General features: G+C 40.7%; 1 protein-coding gene across 1 annotated transcript in view; it reads left to right on the top strand.

The window, feature by feature from the left end:
• The window catches only part of LOC309495538 (hemicentin-1-like), a 118,540-nt gene that overhangs the window by 97,260 nt on the left and 5,373 nt on the right, over positions 1-15,907 (top strand). The window contains exons 20-22 of the mRNA XM_082165320.1: positions 5,951-6,205; positions 6,298-6,555; positions 6,647-6,904. Coding sequence (XP_082021446.1) covers positions 5,951-6,205; positions 6,298-6,555; positions 6,647-6,904 — 771 coding nt within the window. The remainder of the gene's footprint in view (positions 1-5,950; positions 6,206-6,297; positions 6,556-6,646; positions 6,905-15,907) is intronic.

The raw sequence follows: 15,907 nt of genomic DNA, 5'->3' as shown, positions 1-15,907 counted from the left end.
ATATATGCAAGTGGAAGTGTTTTGTTGTTTAAACACCTTTATAACGATCGCGTTAGTTGAGCTTTATGCGCTGCCATCTTAGTTTGTGCCGCAGACGCAGTTCAGAGAATCGGATCTGTTGGATTTACAACACGTGAATTCATCCACTTCTCCCGAAATACATCAAAGTAAGTGGCTGGTGAACTGGGAGAAGAATAGAGTAAACTTTAAAGTTACTTACACAATGTGTATCTGATATGAATAAAACGTGTCTAATTATAATGGAAAGGATTATTGCCTCTTCCTTTAACATCAGTGTGTATTTTACAAACTCTAAATGTATTGTTTTTTTAGTACTTATATGTCTGAAACCTAAAACAAACATTATGTGGTTGAAAACACTGAAAAGTTGTGATATATGACAGCTCTGAGCGCGCCTGTCTCTGGCTCAGCGCCAGCCAACGCGCGAGAGCACATTTGAATTTAGCAGTTGATCACGTCATACACTGACTGTTCTGATCACACCGATGCGACCGTACGTGCGAAAGGGTTAAGAATGTTTGTCATGTTTTTCCTCCTACAGAAATTATATTAAAACTAAAAATATTTTTTCCATTTTCATATTTTTGAAAAAGCTCCAGGGAGCCACTAGGGCGGCGCTTAAGAGCCGCATGTGGCTCTAGAGCCGCAGGTTGCCGACCCCCGGTATAGGCTATGACCAGGTTTAACTGGCAGGATGGGCGGTCGGGACGGTTTAAACACTTGTTTCAACTATCCCGACAGCGCCTCCTGTCATTTAAACCTCTTTTGCCCTTAAACTAAAAAACTCTGATTTTTCACACTTAATGGTGTGTTGCAGTACTAATACACCTGCCGTATTATCATTACAATTGCACATGAAACAATAAATACAACTTGTCAGTCCAAAAAAAGTACCGCACGAAAGAATTCACTTACTGCACTCAAAAACAGTTTTGCGTCTTTAACTCCAAAACGGCACGACGTAAAGAAGAAATGTTTTCGCGGGTATGGCAGGCATTGCGTGCTGTGCGTGCTAACGACATTTGACGCACATGACGTGAGTGGTTTTCAAGGAAATCTCAGTGTTTCATCCGTCCCGCGTTTCAATCGTCCCGGCTCTCCCCTACTTAAAATCCACAACATACTTGACACATTCTTGTAATGTTCAATAATTTAGAAGACAAACTGTATCCAGATTCTAGAGATTTTACTGGATTCTGTAAATAAATTTCCCAATAAAAAATAATATTGCAAGAACAGCTAACTAGTGGTATATCCTTTACCATGATAATTGTGTACACAAAAAGGTATACATTTAGTAAGCTGCAAAAATGGAAATATATATATTGTTTTTTTTTTATATAAAGTTAAGTAGTTTTAATATGTTACGTGAATCAGTGATTTTGTTCTCCATGTCTTTGCACCACCTGCTGGTGACACTTGTTTGCACTTCTTTAGTTATTCGAATTGACAGACGTTTCTTCATCTAATGAGAGAGTGAATGTGTTCACATGAGCAGCAGTGGAGGTGTAAAGTGCTGGTGGAGGTCATGTTCTTGAAGTTTAGAGGAGACTTTTATTGCCAGAATTAATTTAACATGTATTTTACATGCAATTTAACATGTATGCAGTGCAGTAGGCCTTCAGTCTAGTTTATTCCCTCTTGCACCAGGGGCGTGTCTAGGGGAGGCTGGGATAGGATATAGGATAAGCCCTGCCTCCCCTGAGAAATGATCTGTCCATCTGATGATAAATTAAAAAAGAAAGATGCTAATTCTGACCTAAGGTGATGTCTTGTGATCCCCTTCAGATCAAGGTTCATAACCAGAACGTATCATAGCCTTTTGCTTTTCTATTGGCCGTTTTGAGTGGAGGTGTGTCAGCCGCGTTTCCACTGTCGGGCCAGGGCCGGGCATGTTAGTGCGTGCCAGGGCCAGTCGCGTTTCCACTGTCACTTCCGGGGCTTGATCGGGGCTTACTCGGGGCCAACGGCCAGGATTTTCTGGCCCGCCGAATACCTTGGGCCAAAGCGGGCCAGCTCGGGCTAGAGGAGTGGTTACGAACAGAGGCGGAGTTTACCTGAGTCTGGAGACGGCAGCGCCGGATGATTCTGTCAGGATTAAAGACTTTTAAAATAATTTAACTCACTTTCATGTTTGAAGGCCTTCTGTTTGTGATCCGATGTGGATTCTGATCACCGTATAAGGTAGAAAGATTTATACGCGATTCAAAAGTCTGTGCACGCTAACCATTACCATAGTAAACATTGTAAATATGAACGCTTGAAGAAATCAGACCAATCATAAAGGCTATCACAGTCATGTTTTTATTGTATCTGTCAGTAGCCTACGTCTCGTCTCTTTATACCGGACTATCATAAAATAAAGCAACTTTTTTTTCGGGAGCTTCCTCTGTTTCTCTGAATATAACTGTACTGGGAGTGGAGAGAGTGCTAAAGCTCCTCAGGTCGTATTGTTGGTGGCATATATTTATAGAAATGATCATTCTTTCTAAATGTGATGTAAATATGTCCTAATAAACAGAAACAGCCTCAACTGAATAAGTACGTGTGTCCTCTTTCTTTACGTCCTGCCATTTATTTATGAGTGACTAATGTGCAATTTTGACATAAATTAATTCATTATGATCAATGCATCACTTTTTATTGTAAACCTGTGGTAAAACATCGATGCTTGGGTTTTAAATATTCAAGTAAACAACAAAAATGCCAGCAAACGGTGGCACGATCACGCTGTTTCCAGTGATTTCTTTCTGATTAGTTTATTTTTGTTGATACTTCCATTTGTTGGTGAAAAGATGGGTTAGTGTGACGTTGTTCCAGAGAGGCGTGTTACGGGCGTGTTTTAGTGAAGCGCTGTGGAGCTTCTGGCCCGACAGTGGAATCACAGCAGATTTTGGGCTCGGTGCTCCAGGCCCGAGGCTATTAGCCCTGTTAGCTCGCCCCGTTTAAAGCCCTGGCTCGCACTGGCCCGACAGTGGAAACGCGGCTATTAACAACCAGAGAGCACAGCAGTCACAGTTCACTCTGCTCTGCACACAGACAATATAGATTTTGAATCTATGAAAAAAGTGATGTTGCCTCTGCTAATCATATCATAATTTCAATTCTTATAGTTTCACAAAAATAGCTTTTATCTCCTGACCCCCTGTCGCCTAATATGTTTCCTTTTATCTAGGCCTACTGTTTCCATTTCCATTTATTCATTTTGCAGACACTTTTATCCAAAGCCACTTACAACAAGAATTGCTTGTAGAATAACATTCAAATACTGTTTTCATTCTGTTCAAATGAGCATATCAAACTTTTTTTACCTGGGGCCGTATTCACAAATAATCTTACAAGAGGCTACAAGTACAGCTCCTAACTGGAGCTTAAGAGAAACTCCTAAAAATAATGGGCGTGTCACTCATAACTTTAGACTCTTAATGTGTTTTACTAAGAGTATTCACGATATTAATCTGTCAATAATAATAATATCATCATCATATTATTAGTGTTGACCTGGTTTAACTAAGTTTTATGTAATAGCCATATAATGGGAATGCCTATCTCTGGGTTACTGGCTTAGAAAAAGATCTGCACTAAAACAGATTGTGTGTAGTATAGCTTAATTTTCTAACCCCCCAAAAAAGCCAAATGCCCCCCCAAACATGACATCCTGGTAACCCCTCTGCTTTAAACCAATCCCTTTTTTTAATTATAAAGTGGTAATGTTGTGCTTTTAGCGTTGTGGAACTGTATTGTACAGTTGTCTGTGTCTGTGTTGTAAAGGATACAGCTTCTGTCAGGTCAGGATTTGCATAAAGGTTTAATGCAGTTTGTAGGCCTCTTGTCAACTCAAAAAAGAGGAAGTGAGAGTCAAGGGTTTTAGTGAAGATCAAACTCAATAAATTAATTCCAAGCATTTGTTCACTCGGCAGGAACTCGGTATCTGTGAACAATCCTGTCTGTGAAGAAATGAAAAGTTCCACTGCTTGTGAAAATCACACACGTCTTAAAGAAATGCTTTGAAAATGTGTATAACTTTGCATGTTCTCGACTCTTTTCACTTCCTCTTTCTTTCTCCGTTTGGCTAGTTCTCTTTCTCTGAAGGATGCTGCTTCATTTGCCCTGTCCATTTTATGATGAGGTATTTTCTTATGTTACAGAAAGTATTATTTGAGTAGTTTAAATCAAAGCTAGTTTTGAAGCAGCAAGTAGGGGGAAAATGTAAAGAGGAGGATAAAGAGTTCGTCTTCAAGGCTCATCTTATGGTTGTAAACCTCTGATTCACTGCATCGTTTCATCGCTGAAACACGGTAAGGGAATTTCTCTGTTTGTAGTATGTAACGTTACATTTTAAAAGTAAAATAGGAATTATCCTTGTTATCTGCATGTGTTCATACTGTATGTTTTTAAAAAAAATGAAAATGTTAAGATGGTGCATCAATAAAATATCAGGTTGGAGGTTTCTTAGATTGTTACTGATATCTGAGATGGAAACTCTGTCAGTATTTATCAGTATTTCTATTTGTTGACTATACTGATTAAATAACATTTTCATAAAAAAGAAATCATGTTTTACCCGGGAATATGAAAAAAGCTTTATCCCCTGGTTTCACAGACAAGGTCCCAGACTAAAATGCATGTTTGAGCTGTTATAACTGAAAGCAACTTGCACTGGTAAATATGTCAGTGCCATTGTTTTGTCTCAAGATTCACACCAGTAATGTTTATTAAAGCTACTCAAATGTCCTAATGGAACTAAGTCCTAATCCTGGCATCATCAAGCCCTGTCTGTAAAACCGGGCCTATATTTCACATAAAAAGCTTGTTTTTAAAGACTGTTTTAATTTTTCTGTCATGAAAACTATCTCACAATAACCTGAACTTGTTTTCAAAAGATTCGCCTCCACAGAAGCTAAAATAAGTGGCTTTGTGATTGTGATTCCTGCTCATGTCATTCAGAATGGCTCCTCCTCTTCCTCTGATCTTGCTGCTCATGATTTCGGGTAAGTCAGACTATTTCTGCTTTTCAACATCCTCAAGTACTTCAGATGCAGTTAATTTGAATAAAGAAAATAATTTCAGATTTTTTCAGTGAAAAAGGTTGGGAAGTGGCTGGTGATCGTGATGCTAAATTGTTCAGGATGAATTCTGTGTTTCAGGGGTTTCTAGTGCTGATTGGGGTGTGAGTTACAGTCCTTCACACATCTGTGCACTAAATGACTCAACAGTGATAATGAGATGCACTTATACATACCCTACTGGATATCAGATCATGAAAGTGTTCTGGACAAAAGGCCCAATTCAAAAGGGTGTTGAGCTTCTAGATCTGTCTAATGACACTGAATACAGTCAGAGGCTTCAGTATCTGGGAGATAAACAGCAGAACTGCACTGTCAGACTGAGTCATGTGACACTGAAGGATTCACACATGTACTATTTCAGATTCATCACTGATAAAGATGATGGAAAATGGATTGGTGATCCAGGAGTGACTCTTACTGTCACAGGTGACTTTGATGAGGTTTATCTCTTCTTCTGTGCATTATGTTGAATAATAATCAGTGTATGACAGCAGCACTAGATATAATGTGTGTGTTGTGTTCAGATCTTCAGGTGGAGTCTCCTGAGAGAGTGACAGAGGGAGATTCAGTCAATCTGAGATGTAAAAGCAGCTGCGCTCTGACTGACAGAGCAACATTCATCTGGTACAGAAACTCACAGAAGATATTACCTGAGAATAAATTCAGTAACAAACTCTCCATCAATCCAGTCAGAAGAGAGGATTCAGGCAGATATAGCTGTGCTGTAGACGGACACACTCACATCTCTCCTGCTGTTCAGCTCAATGTCATGTGTGAGTACAGATTCCTTTAGTCTTTTAAAAAACTGGAGATTGAGTTTGAATTAGATGATTTAAGGTTTTAATTTTTGTCCTTTTTAGACCCTCCAAAGAACGTCTCAGTGTCCATCAGTCCATCTGGTGTAATAGTGGAGGGAGATTCAGTGACTCTGAACTGCATCAGTGACTCAAACCCTCCTGCAGAAATCAGCTGGATTAAAGGAGGAACGATTGTAGGATCTGGAAGAATCTACAACATCTCAAAGATCAGCTCTGATGACCGTGGAGAATACAAGTGCAAGTCCATCAATGAACATGGAGAGAAATACTCTGATACTGTGACTTTAAACGTCATGTGTGAGTTAATGATCATCCGCTCATTGTTCAAAAACTTCAAATTCATAATTTTCTAATATTTGTTGTGAATTTAAATTTTTGTCCTGTTTTAGACCCTCCAAAGAACGTCTCAGTGTCCATCAGTCCATCTGGTGTAATAGTGGAGGGAGATTCAGTGACTCTGAACTGCATCAGTGACTCAAACCCTCCTGCTCTGAACTTCAGCTGGATTAAAAGAGGAACGTTTGTAAGATCTGGAAGAATCTTCAACATCTCAAAGATCAGCTCTGATGACAGTGGAGAATACAAGTGCAAGTCCATCAATAAACATGGAGAGAAATACTCTGATAATGTGACTTTAAACGTCATGTGTGAGTTAATAATCATCTGCACATTGTTTAAAATTTCCAAAGACATAATTTTGTAATAGTTATTGTGAATTTTCATTTGTGTCTGTTTTAGACCCACCCAGCAGCGTCTCAGTGTCCATCAGTCCATCTGGTGTAATAGTGGAGGGAGATTCAGTGACTCTGAACTGCATCAGTGACTCAAACCCTCCTGCTCTGAACTTCAGCTGGATTAAAGGAGGAACGATTGTAGGATCTGGAAGAATCTACAACATCTCAAAGATCAGCTCTGATGACAGTGGAGAATACAAGTGCAAGTCCAGAAATGAACATGGAGAGAAATACTCTGATACTGTGACTTTAAACGTCATGTGTGAGTTAATAATTATCTACACATTGTTTAAAATTTCCAAACACATAATTTTGTAATAGTTATTGTGAATGATCATTTTTGTCTGTTATAGACTCTCCCAGGAACGTCTCAGTGTTGATGAGTGGATCTGGTGTAATAGTGGAGGGAGATTCAGTGACTCTGAACTGCATCAGTGACTCAAACCCTCCTGCTCTGAACTTCAGCTGGTTTAAGGAGAATGAAACCTCAGCTGTTGGATCTGGACAGAGTTTCAGTGCACTACAGAGTGGACACTTCTACTGTCAGGCTCACAATCAACATGGATCTCAGAGATCAGACGCTGTAACTGTCACAGTACATGGTGTGTATCAGTCATTTTGTGATTGGACAAGCATTTTTTACTACTGATGAAAAATAGTTTAGTTTAGTTTAGTTTATTAGTTTATAATGACGTGGACAGTCCCTTTTGATAAAAAGAGCAGCTTTAGCCTCTACGGCTAATTTCCAGCTGTAGTCCCCGGCAAGTTGTTAGTAGGCATACATCAAATAAAATACATTACAATTATATTTTCAGCAGGGTTAAGCAAGAGGGAGTCAGACATACAAACATGGGCCACACAATTGAGGCAAGCACAAACAAACAAGCACAGATTGCAAAGGCATAAAAGCAGTTCATGCATTAAAACAGTACAAATCAACATACAAAATAATCACACAGAGGCCACATTGAAACACATACAGGACCTAACATTGAGGCAGGCAGCAGAGATCTCGACATCAAATACACATCACATCTGTCAGATTAATGTGTCCAGTTATAATTGTCGGACAGCCAGTTTTTAAGGTGTGTAGTAAAGGTGGAATACGTATGTATGTCTTTGATTATAGTGGGCAATGAGTTCCAGTTTTGTATTGCTGTAACAGAAAATTATAATTGACCAAATGTGCTTTTCCTGAATGGGATTAGAAGGTCACCTCGTGTGGTGCTTCTGGTGATCTGACTGCTATTATTACGTTGGATTATGAATGAATTAAAAGGAGCAGGAGCAGTATTATGCAAATTTTGTAGACCAGACAGATGTTTTTGTGTTTGATTAGATCTTCCCAGCTTAGCAGTTTATGGTTATTAAGAATAATATGCACTTTTGAGTTTGCATGTTATTTGGAAAGAAAAGGGGGAGGGGTTTTACAGTCTGGGTTTTACACCCCGAGTCTGGGTTTTACAGCCGTTACTTCTTAGTCCCAAAGAAGACCGGCGGGCTGAACAAAGCGCTGATGATACGCTCGTTCAAAATGATCACAACCAGACAAATCCTCGCTCGAATTCGACCGGGGGACTGGTTTATATCAGTGGATCTGAAAGACGCCTATTTTCAGATCCAAATAGCAGCCCGTCACAGGCCAATCTTGAGATTCGCCTTCGAGGGCCGGGCTTATCAGTACACTGTCCTTCACTTCGGCCTGTCTTTTTTTTTTTTTTTACATTTACGAAGTGCATGGACGCGGCGCTCGCGCCCCTCAGACGACGGGGCGTGAGAGTCCTGAACTATCTGGACGGCTGGCTAATTTTAGCCCAGTCAAAGGAAGAACTGGTGTCACACAAGGCATTACTGCTGGCCCATCTGGAACAGCTGGCTCTCAGAGTCAACTGGGCCAAGAGCATTCTATCCCCCAGGCAGGAAATATCCTTTCTGTGGATAGAGTTGGACTCCAGGTCTATGGTGGCACGCCTGACGCGAGAATGCGCGGCGGCAATCCAGCGCTTTGCAGCAACATTCACTGTAGGGAAGAATCTTCCCCTCAGAATGTTTCAGAGGATGATGGGTCTCATGGCCTCAGACTCGATGGTGCTGCAACTGGGTCTGCTACGCATGCGCCCCTTTCGCGTACCAGCGAGAGCGTCCGAAATTATAATAACAATTGACAAGTTATTGTTAATTTTGTGAATGTATTCATAAAACACCTACAGCCATTTATGTTTGGTGGAGGCTCAGTTTGGACTTTTAGGTTTAGTGTAACTTAATGTTTTTGTTTCATTTTATGTAGTGGGTAAAAAAGAACATAAACAAAAAGCAATACTACAATATTCTGTTATTATAAAAATACATTATTTTTTTAAACAACTTCAAAGTCTAATCTAGATTATGTGAATTTTGAATTTCTATGCATGAAAAATACAATAGTACTGGAAACAAATATTTCACACAATGTAAGTCACCCATAGTCACCTTTTTCTCTGAGCGATAGTCAACAAATCCTTGATATACACTGCAAGCAGGGCCAAGTGTGGGTATCTGCAAGTTGGAGTAATGGGCGTGACAATAAGTAGGTGTAGCCCCTCCAGTTCACACCACCCAGCTCTTAGCGGGACTCGAACCCAGGCCCATCCACATGGGAGTCGGGCGCTCTAACAAGGAGGCTAAAGACTGCAGTCTCTAGTGTCAGTGGCTAGAACGCCTCTTGAGATCAGGGGAGTGAGGTTTACATGCACAGTTCCCACTAGCCTACATATTTTACACTCACCCCCCTAAACCTCACTCCCATCAGGGTCACGGCACCACTGTAGCCCCTCCAGTTCGGACTGCCCACTCTAAGCGGGATGCGAACCCGGTCCCTTCCAAATGGGAGGCTGGCGCTCTTAACAAGTCTCTGGAGAAAGGTCTTCATCATTGGTCATGAAAGCTATCTGTCAGGGTGTGGGGTAGGATTAGGGGTTAATTTCTGTTGTAGCAGTTCACCTTTTGGCACGCCTCCTTTTGGCACACCCATTACTGCATCCTGCAGCAATCCCTGTTTCAGCAGGGCTGCCAATTCTCAGGCATTCAGCATTAGACTCATGCAATTGCTCTCACCGCCACACTCCCATTTTCTTACGCAGTAAATAAAACTTGTGGGGCAAAGAGGACACTGACAATGCGCCAACAGACAAGACAGAGTAGGTTATTGTTGATATGAAACAAAGTCTCCCCTTTCAATTTCTGTCAGTTTTATTACAAAATTCAAACAATAATTTCCGTTTACTGATCTGTCACACCTTTAATGTGTTAATGCACCTCAGTTAAAGTGGCATGTGAACCGATCTGTCTTCCACTAGTTCATTACTAGTGTCCATTACTAGTTATAGCTCCAAAGAAACATGAATGGACATCAGAAGGAATTTTGAAAGATACAATACAGCTTACTAAAATGTTTCATGTCTCATGTAATTGCTCAATGAGTGTTTCAACCGAAGAAAGACGTGAATAAAAACGTTGCTGCTGTGGGAGGGACAGAAAGCTCTTGGATTTTATCAAAAATATCTTAAGTCGTGTTCCGAAGATGAACGAAGGTCTTACGAGTTTGGAACGACATGAGGGTGAAGAATGACAGAAATTTCATTTTTGGGTGAACTAACCCTTTAATCTAATAATCCACACAATATACAGGAGAATCACAGGGCTTATATGGACAGGTAGATTGACTGAAAGAGAACAGGTGTACAGGACTAATTAACAAACGAGGAAACTAACTAGGGACCACAGGTTGGCAAAACAGGAACAGAAAGCATCAAAAACTAAACCAAATAAGGCCTTGTCCACACGGACACGGGTATTTTTATAACCGTGACTTTTTTTACGCGGTTCGGCCGTTCGTCCACACGGAAACGCAGTATCAGGTCACTGAAACCAAACATTTTTGAAAACCCCTGCCAGGGTGAGGATTTTCAGAAACGCCGGTTGCAGTGTTGTCGTGTAGACAGTAAAACGGGGGTTTTTGCTTCTGATTCAGGCTTCTGATTGGCCAACGTGACTTTACGATTAGGGTTATATCGCCGCCTGCTGGTGTGGCATGCTCTTGACAGCACGTGATAGCGTGTTTTTGCGTTTTCATGTAGGCGGAGATTTCTTTTAAACCGAGCATGTGTGGATGGGATTTTTTTTTTAAACGCAGGAGGAAAAACTCTGGTTATAAAAATACCCGTGTCCGTGTGGACTAGGCCTAAGACTACACTTGACATTACACCGCTATCTCGAAAGGCGCATCCATACCAAGCCCAAGCCATAACAAATGGTCCAACTGAGGAAGGGGGCTCTGGAGGTGGATGTGGAACATGAGAGTAACGTAACCAGACAGGGGTAGGCAAAACAGTCCATGGAGGAGTGGGAGGAGCAGGAGTAGCCAGGCGGGGAACCAGAGTGCAGCCAGGGCGATGTCCCAGAGTAGAGTCGAGGGAGGGAGGAGCCAGGTTGGTGGCTTGGCTGTCAACACCAGGGGGACAATGGAAGGAGATGGAGCCGATGGAGGTGGAGCTGAAGATCCGATGAGCCCATGCAACATCGATGGCTCTGGAGAACAAGGCAGAGCCTCAGCGATGAAAATTCGAGGTAGAGCCAGAGGACTGCCAGAGGACTGAGGTGAAGCTGGTGGAACTGAGGACCAAGACGGAGCCAGAGGGAAGACGGAGCCAGTCGAGGGGTGGAGAGATTGAGCGCAGGAAGTAACAGGATCAGTGGCTGGAGGCAGAGCCAGGGGATCCACTTGCCTGGGCGATGCTGAAGAACTGAGGATTCCAGGTGAATCCACACAGTGTAGTGGTGTCAGAAGGACCCGAGGGACTGGTGTGAACCAGTGTGAACCCTGTCTCCGTCACATCAGGGACTGGTGTGAACCAGCAGAGGCGGGGCTGACAAACTAGCTATTTTTGGAAGAGGATGTGGGAGAGGGAGGCTGACTGGGAACTCTGGCGACACAGGATATTACAAGCTGGGTGAAACCAGTGGGGACACAGGGGACTTTGTACTGGATGAGACCAGTAAGGATGGGAGAAACAGGAGGGAAACTCAAATTACTCTAAAAAACAGTTAGCAAAGGCCAGCTGCAGCTCGCCCTCAATAGCTGGAATATTGACGGGGCCTTCCTCCATTCCCTCATACTTCCCTCATCAACTAGAATTCCCACGTAATCACACAATGTAGCCGGCTCACGCACCTTGTTAGACATTTCACGAAGCTCGGCCTCCGGGGCGATGTTTGGCTCAGTCTTTGATCCTTCTGGCTCTTTCATCGTTGCAGGCTCAGGCTCAGTCTCATTGTCTTCGGTGGGCTGTAGTATATCCTCCGTGCAGCGGGGTGATGGCTGGCTGTGCTCTGGATCTGGAGTGGGGCTGGTGTCCTCCACGGGGCAGATGGTGAAGTCCGATCCATCATTCACCAGCACCCACACAAAATCCTCTCTGGGACCGTGCACAAGGAAGGCTAACTCACTACCCTGACTGCTCTTGTGTCGAATTTACTACCCTGACCATTTGCTCTGCGTTTTTTACCTCACCTTATGAAAGTGGCAATATTTTGTGGGTGAGGTGGTTACTTTATTAACAAGTCTGTCTATTTTTTAGCCAGTTGGCTAAAATGAATCCCCAATGAATCACTGGTGGTCACTGTTGGACGGTCCTACTTTACAAAATTGCTGTTTGATTTCGTAACAATCATATTTTGTAGGAGAATCTTGTATTCTTTTGCTTTTGTTTTGTCAATTAAACAGTATTTTGTATGAGGGGGCACCGTCTCCCCTGCCTCAGTCACAAGATCTTAGACTATGGAGATAAACATGAGTGTGTTTAAATGCAGCCGTCCTCCTGCTGTACACTATGATTCATGGTTTGGTTCTGTCATTCTAGACAATGTTAAAAACAACATCCTGTCACTTGTCTTGTTGTAGGACGAAAGTTGCTATATGCATTTGCTGGGTTCGCTGGTGGATTGGGAGGTATGGTCTTCATTTTCATCATTGTGTTCATGTAAGTTAATTCTGTCTGAAAGCACATTAGTATATCAAGCTGACTTATTTTATAAACAAAATAAACATTTTAGTTAATTATTTATTACAGAAGGAAAAAGCACAGAGCTGAACACATCAGTCAAGAGCAGGTAAATCAAATGATCAAATTAGCATTAAACAAACGCAAACACCACCCTGTTATACTCAAAGCTTTTCTTTAATAAAAGTGTAACAAGTCATATTCTCTCATTTTAGGATGATCTGTATGTCAACTTAACAGGCGGAGGAGTATCAGCTCATGATGGGGCTCAGTCTGAATCTGGTGCCACAAATCAAAACGATGCCCTGTATTCCTTAATTACCCTAAGCAATTTCAGTGGAGATCAGACTAAAGGAAAAGCTTCTGATTCTGAAGATCCAGATGAGATCCAGTATGCAACTGTCTTGCATCACATGAAGGAAGAGAGCGAAAGCCTGTACGACAACATCAGGACATACCAGCCTGATGCTGCCATGAGGTGAGAAACAGATTCAGGACATGTTTAGAAATTAATCGGAGGCACTTTTGAGCCTCACTCAGTTTTAATTTAGCTCCTGTATTTGTAGGCAGTACTGATCTGTAAAGGTCATTGATGCCTTTATCTCTGAATATTTTGATTTCACAGATCTGGTCAGATCGTGGAGGATCAATCAGTGATTTACAGCACAGTCAAATGATCAACAGATCAGTTTAGTGAATTTACAGCGCTGCCGGGATTACTTTTCTTGGGAAAGCAGATCTCCATGATAACAACTCCCTCATGTGGTGGGACTGTGGCACTGATAGTCTGATGCTGGGTTTTCATTTCTCCTGTTAAGCTTTTATTAAGAGCTGGATGTTTTGACTTAATGTTTTTTTCTCTCTCACGTATGCTCTGGTTCTCTGATCGTGATTTTGCTTGAGGCCTAAATTCTCAATCCAGTTTGTAAAAAATCCAGAAAAATGTTGTGTATAGAATTTTGATTTGTCGAATTCGTCTGTTCAAGATATTTTTTTCCAATATAATTAATGAATGTATGTATTTAAATCTACATTCCTGTTGTCTCAGTCTGTCGGTCACGTGGCTTCAATTTTTCACCCATTTGAGTTGTCAGAAAATCCTTTAAAAATAATTAAATCTTCATCCGATTTCTATGAAATTTGGCATGGTTCGTGTAGAGACCCTTCTGACAAAAATGTGCAAAGAGAAAATATTTGTCAAAACCATTGGCGGAAATTATAAAAAATTTAGCCAAAGCCCACCTCTATACTCTGTGAGCACATTTATCTTAAAGGGTCATGAAACCCAAAACTACATTTTCTGAGAGTTATCTGTGTTGAACATCATGGAAGACAATATTACCATCTGTTAGTTTGAGTAATAGGAGAAAAAAATTCCCGGGTTTAAATTCGTCTTCATCAACATTACAGGACATGATGTTTTCTTGTACTAAAGTACATCGATGACTCATCAGTTTCTCATAAGTATTCATGAGACTGCGTCACCTTATCCTATGAGAAGATGCCTTGCTTAATTATTCAGGATAGCACACGTTGATTTCCTTTGACATATGCTTCAAACTGTGAGATCGTATACAACAAGTGAGAGATGCATTACTGGGTCAAAAATGAATATTTGTTTGTGCTTTGTAAAAGTAATGCTTTGCATAAGTTCTATTGAATGTAGAATGTGACACAAATGTGATTCATCCACATTGTGAGTGGAACCCTGTCAGTTCTGTTCATTCTTGATTTGGAATCAAGTATATTGTGTATATTGTGTATATTGTGTTGCGTAATGGTAAATTGCAGCATACATTTTTGGGAAGTGGCTTACCAGGCCCACTTTTGTAGCATTTGTCAAAAGTGTGGTGAGAACTGACTGGTTTCATAGAGACATGCAATATCTTTCCCTAGTTGACCTGACTGAATCAATAAGGATGTTATTTGTATCACATGGATCATTGCAGTAGTTTGAACCAGCAAACGTATGAGCACCTTAGTGGCCATTTCTCCTTCACATCATCTCGCAGTAATAATAACATCAGACGACTCATATCCGTTTACTGTCTAACAACGCATGGTCAAGCACTTAAATTAGTTACCCCAAAAGAGTAGAAACATCATGTTTACCTGAGATAACTGTGCAGATGATAACTTGGAGTTTTCTATTGTTACATGAAATTAATTATTTCAGACCTTTCAGGCCCATTTTTGTTATTCGAATCTATAAATAACTTCGTCTGTGGCGCGAGTCAGACTGAATTATCACTAGTTAAGCTTCTGTGGTTATGTCAAGGAAGTGAAACCGGCCTCTGTTTTTAAATGTGGACGCAATGACGCATTCATGCATTGAAAGAATTGCAACCTAAAAATGTGCATTATGGGGTAACATCTAAAATAATTGATGGGTAACATGCACATATTACTGATAATAATTGTTACTAATTCCAAATTAGCTTATGCTATACTCTCGATGTGCGATACATATTTTGCCAACTAAAAATAATGAAGTATAACTGAATTGTATTAAATAATCTTATATATGTGCAATATTATAACAGCATGCCATGAATAGACACACATGTTTGTAGTGACGCAAGCCATAAAACTTCTTGGAAATGAACCAGTCACTGAAAACATTACTCATGCGTATGTGCAACAGGAAACACCAACCGTTACCATCAGTTTGCCTTTTATTGAGATTTCACTGCTTCTATTAATAATAGATCTGCGTATGCCCTTGCATGTCAGCAGACTTTTATATTAAGACTTTAGGGAGTTTTTTTCGTGTGTTTACTATGTGTTTTGAAAGTCAAGCTTATATGTATGTGTTGGAATCTTGGATTGGGAATCGAAATAAAACTTGGAAATAAACAGGATGTTTTTACGATTTAAAAATATATATAAAACCTAAAATTGGTTTAAAAAAAAAAATACATTTATTGAAATGTAATATCTGTATGTCACTAATCAGAGATAGAAAAGAGGAAATGACGCAGTTCTGGTTATAAATGAGGCTGGTGGACTTGAAACCTTCCTTATTTCTCCTCAAGTGTCATTTGGTTACAGCTGATGAGGTGTCCTGCTCTACGGTACCACCAGTTTATTATATATTTATTTTTTGTTTTGTTTGTTTGTTTTTTATGATTCTATATGTGGTCTTGTGTCACGTTGACAAAGACAGTCTTGCTTAATGATAAAGAACACAAATTGAGCTTAATGTCTGCTCATATTGATTATGCGTG

Source organism: Leuciscus leuciscus, assembly GCF_965113295.1.
Source record: "Leuciscus leuciscus genome assembly, chromosome: 3".
In the NCBI taxonomy this organism is placed as follows: Eukaryota; Metazoa; Chordata; class Actinopteri; order Cypriniformes; family Leuciscidae; genus Leuciscus; species Leuciscus leuciscus.
The sequence above is the reverse complement of the archived record's forward strand: the minus strand, read 5'-3'. Positions and strand labels throughout refer to the sequence as shown.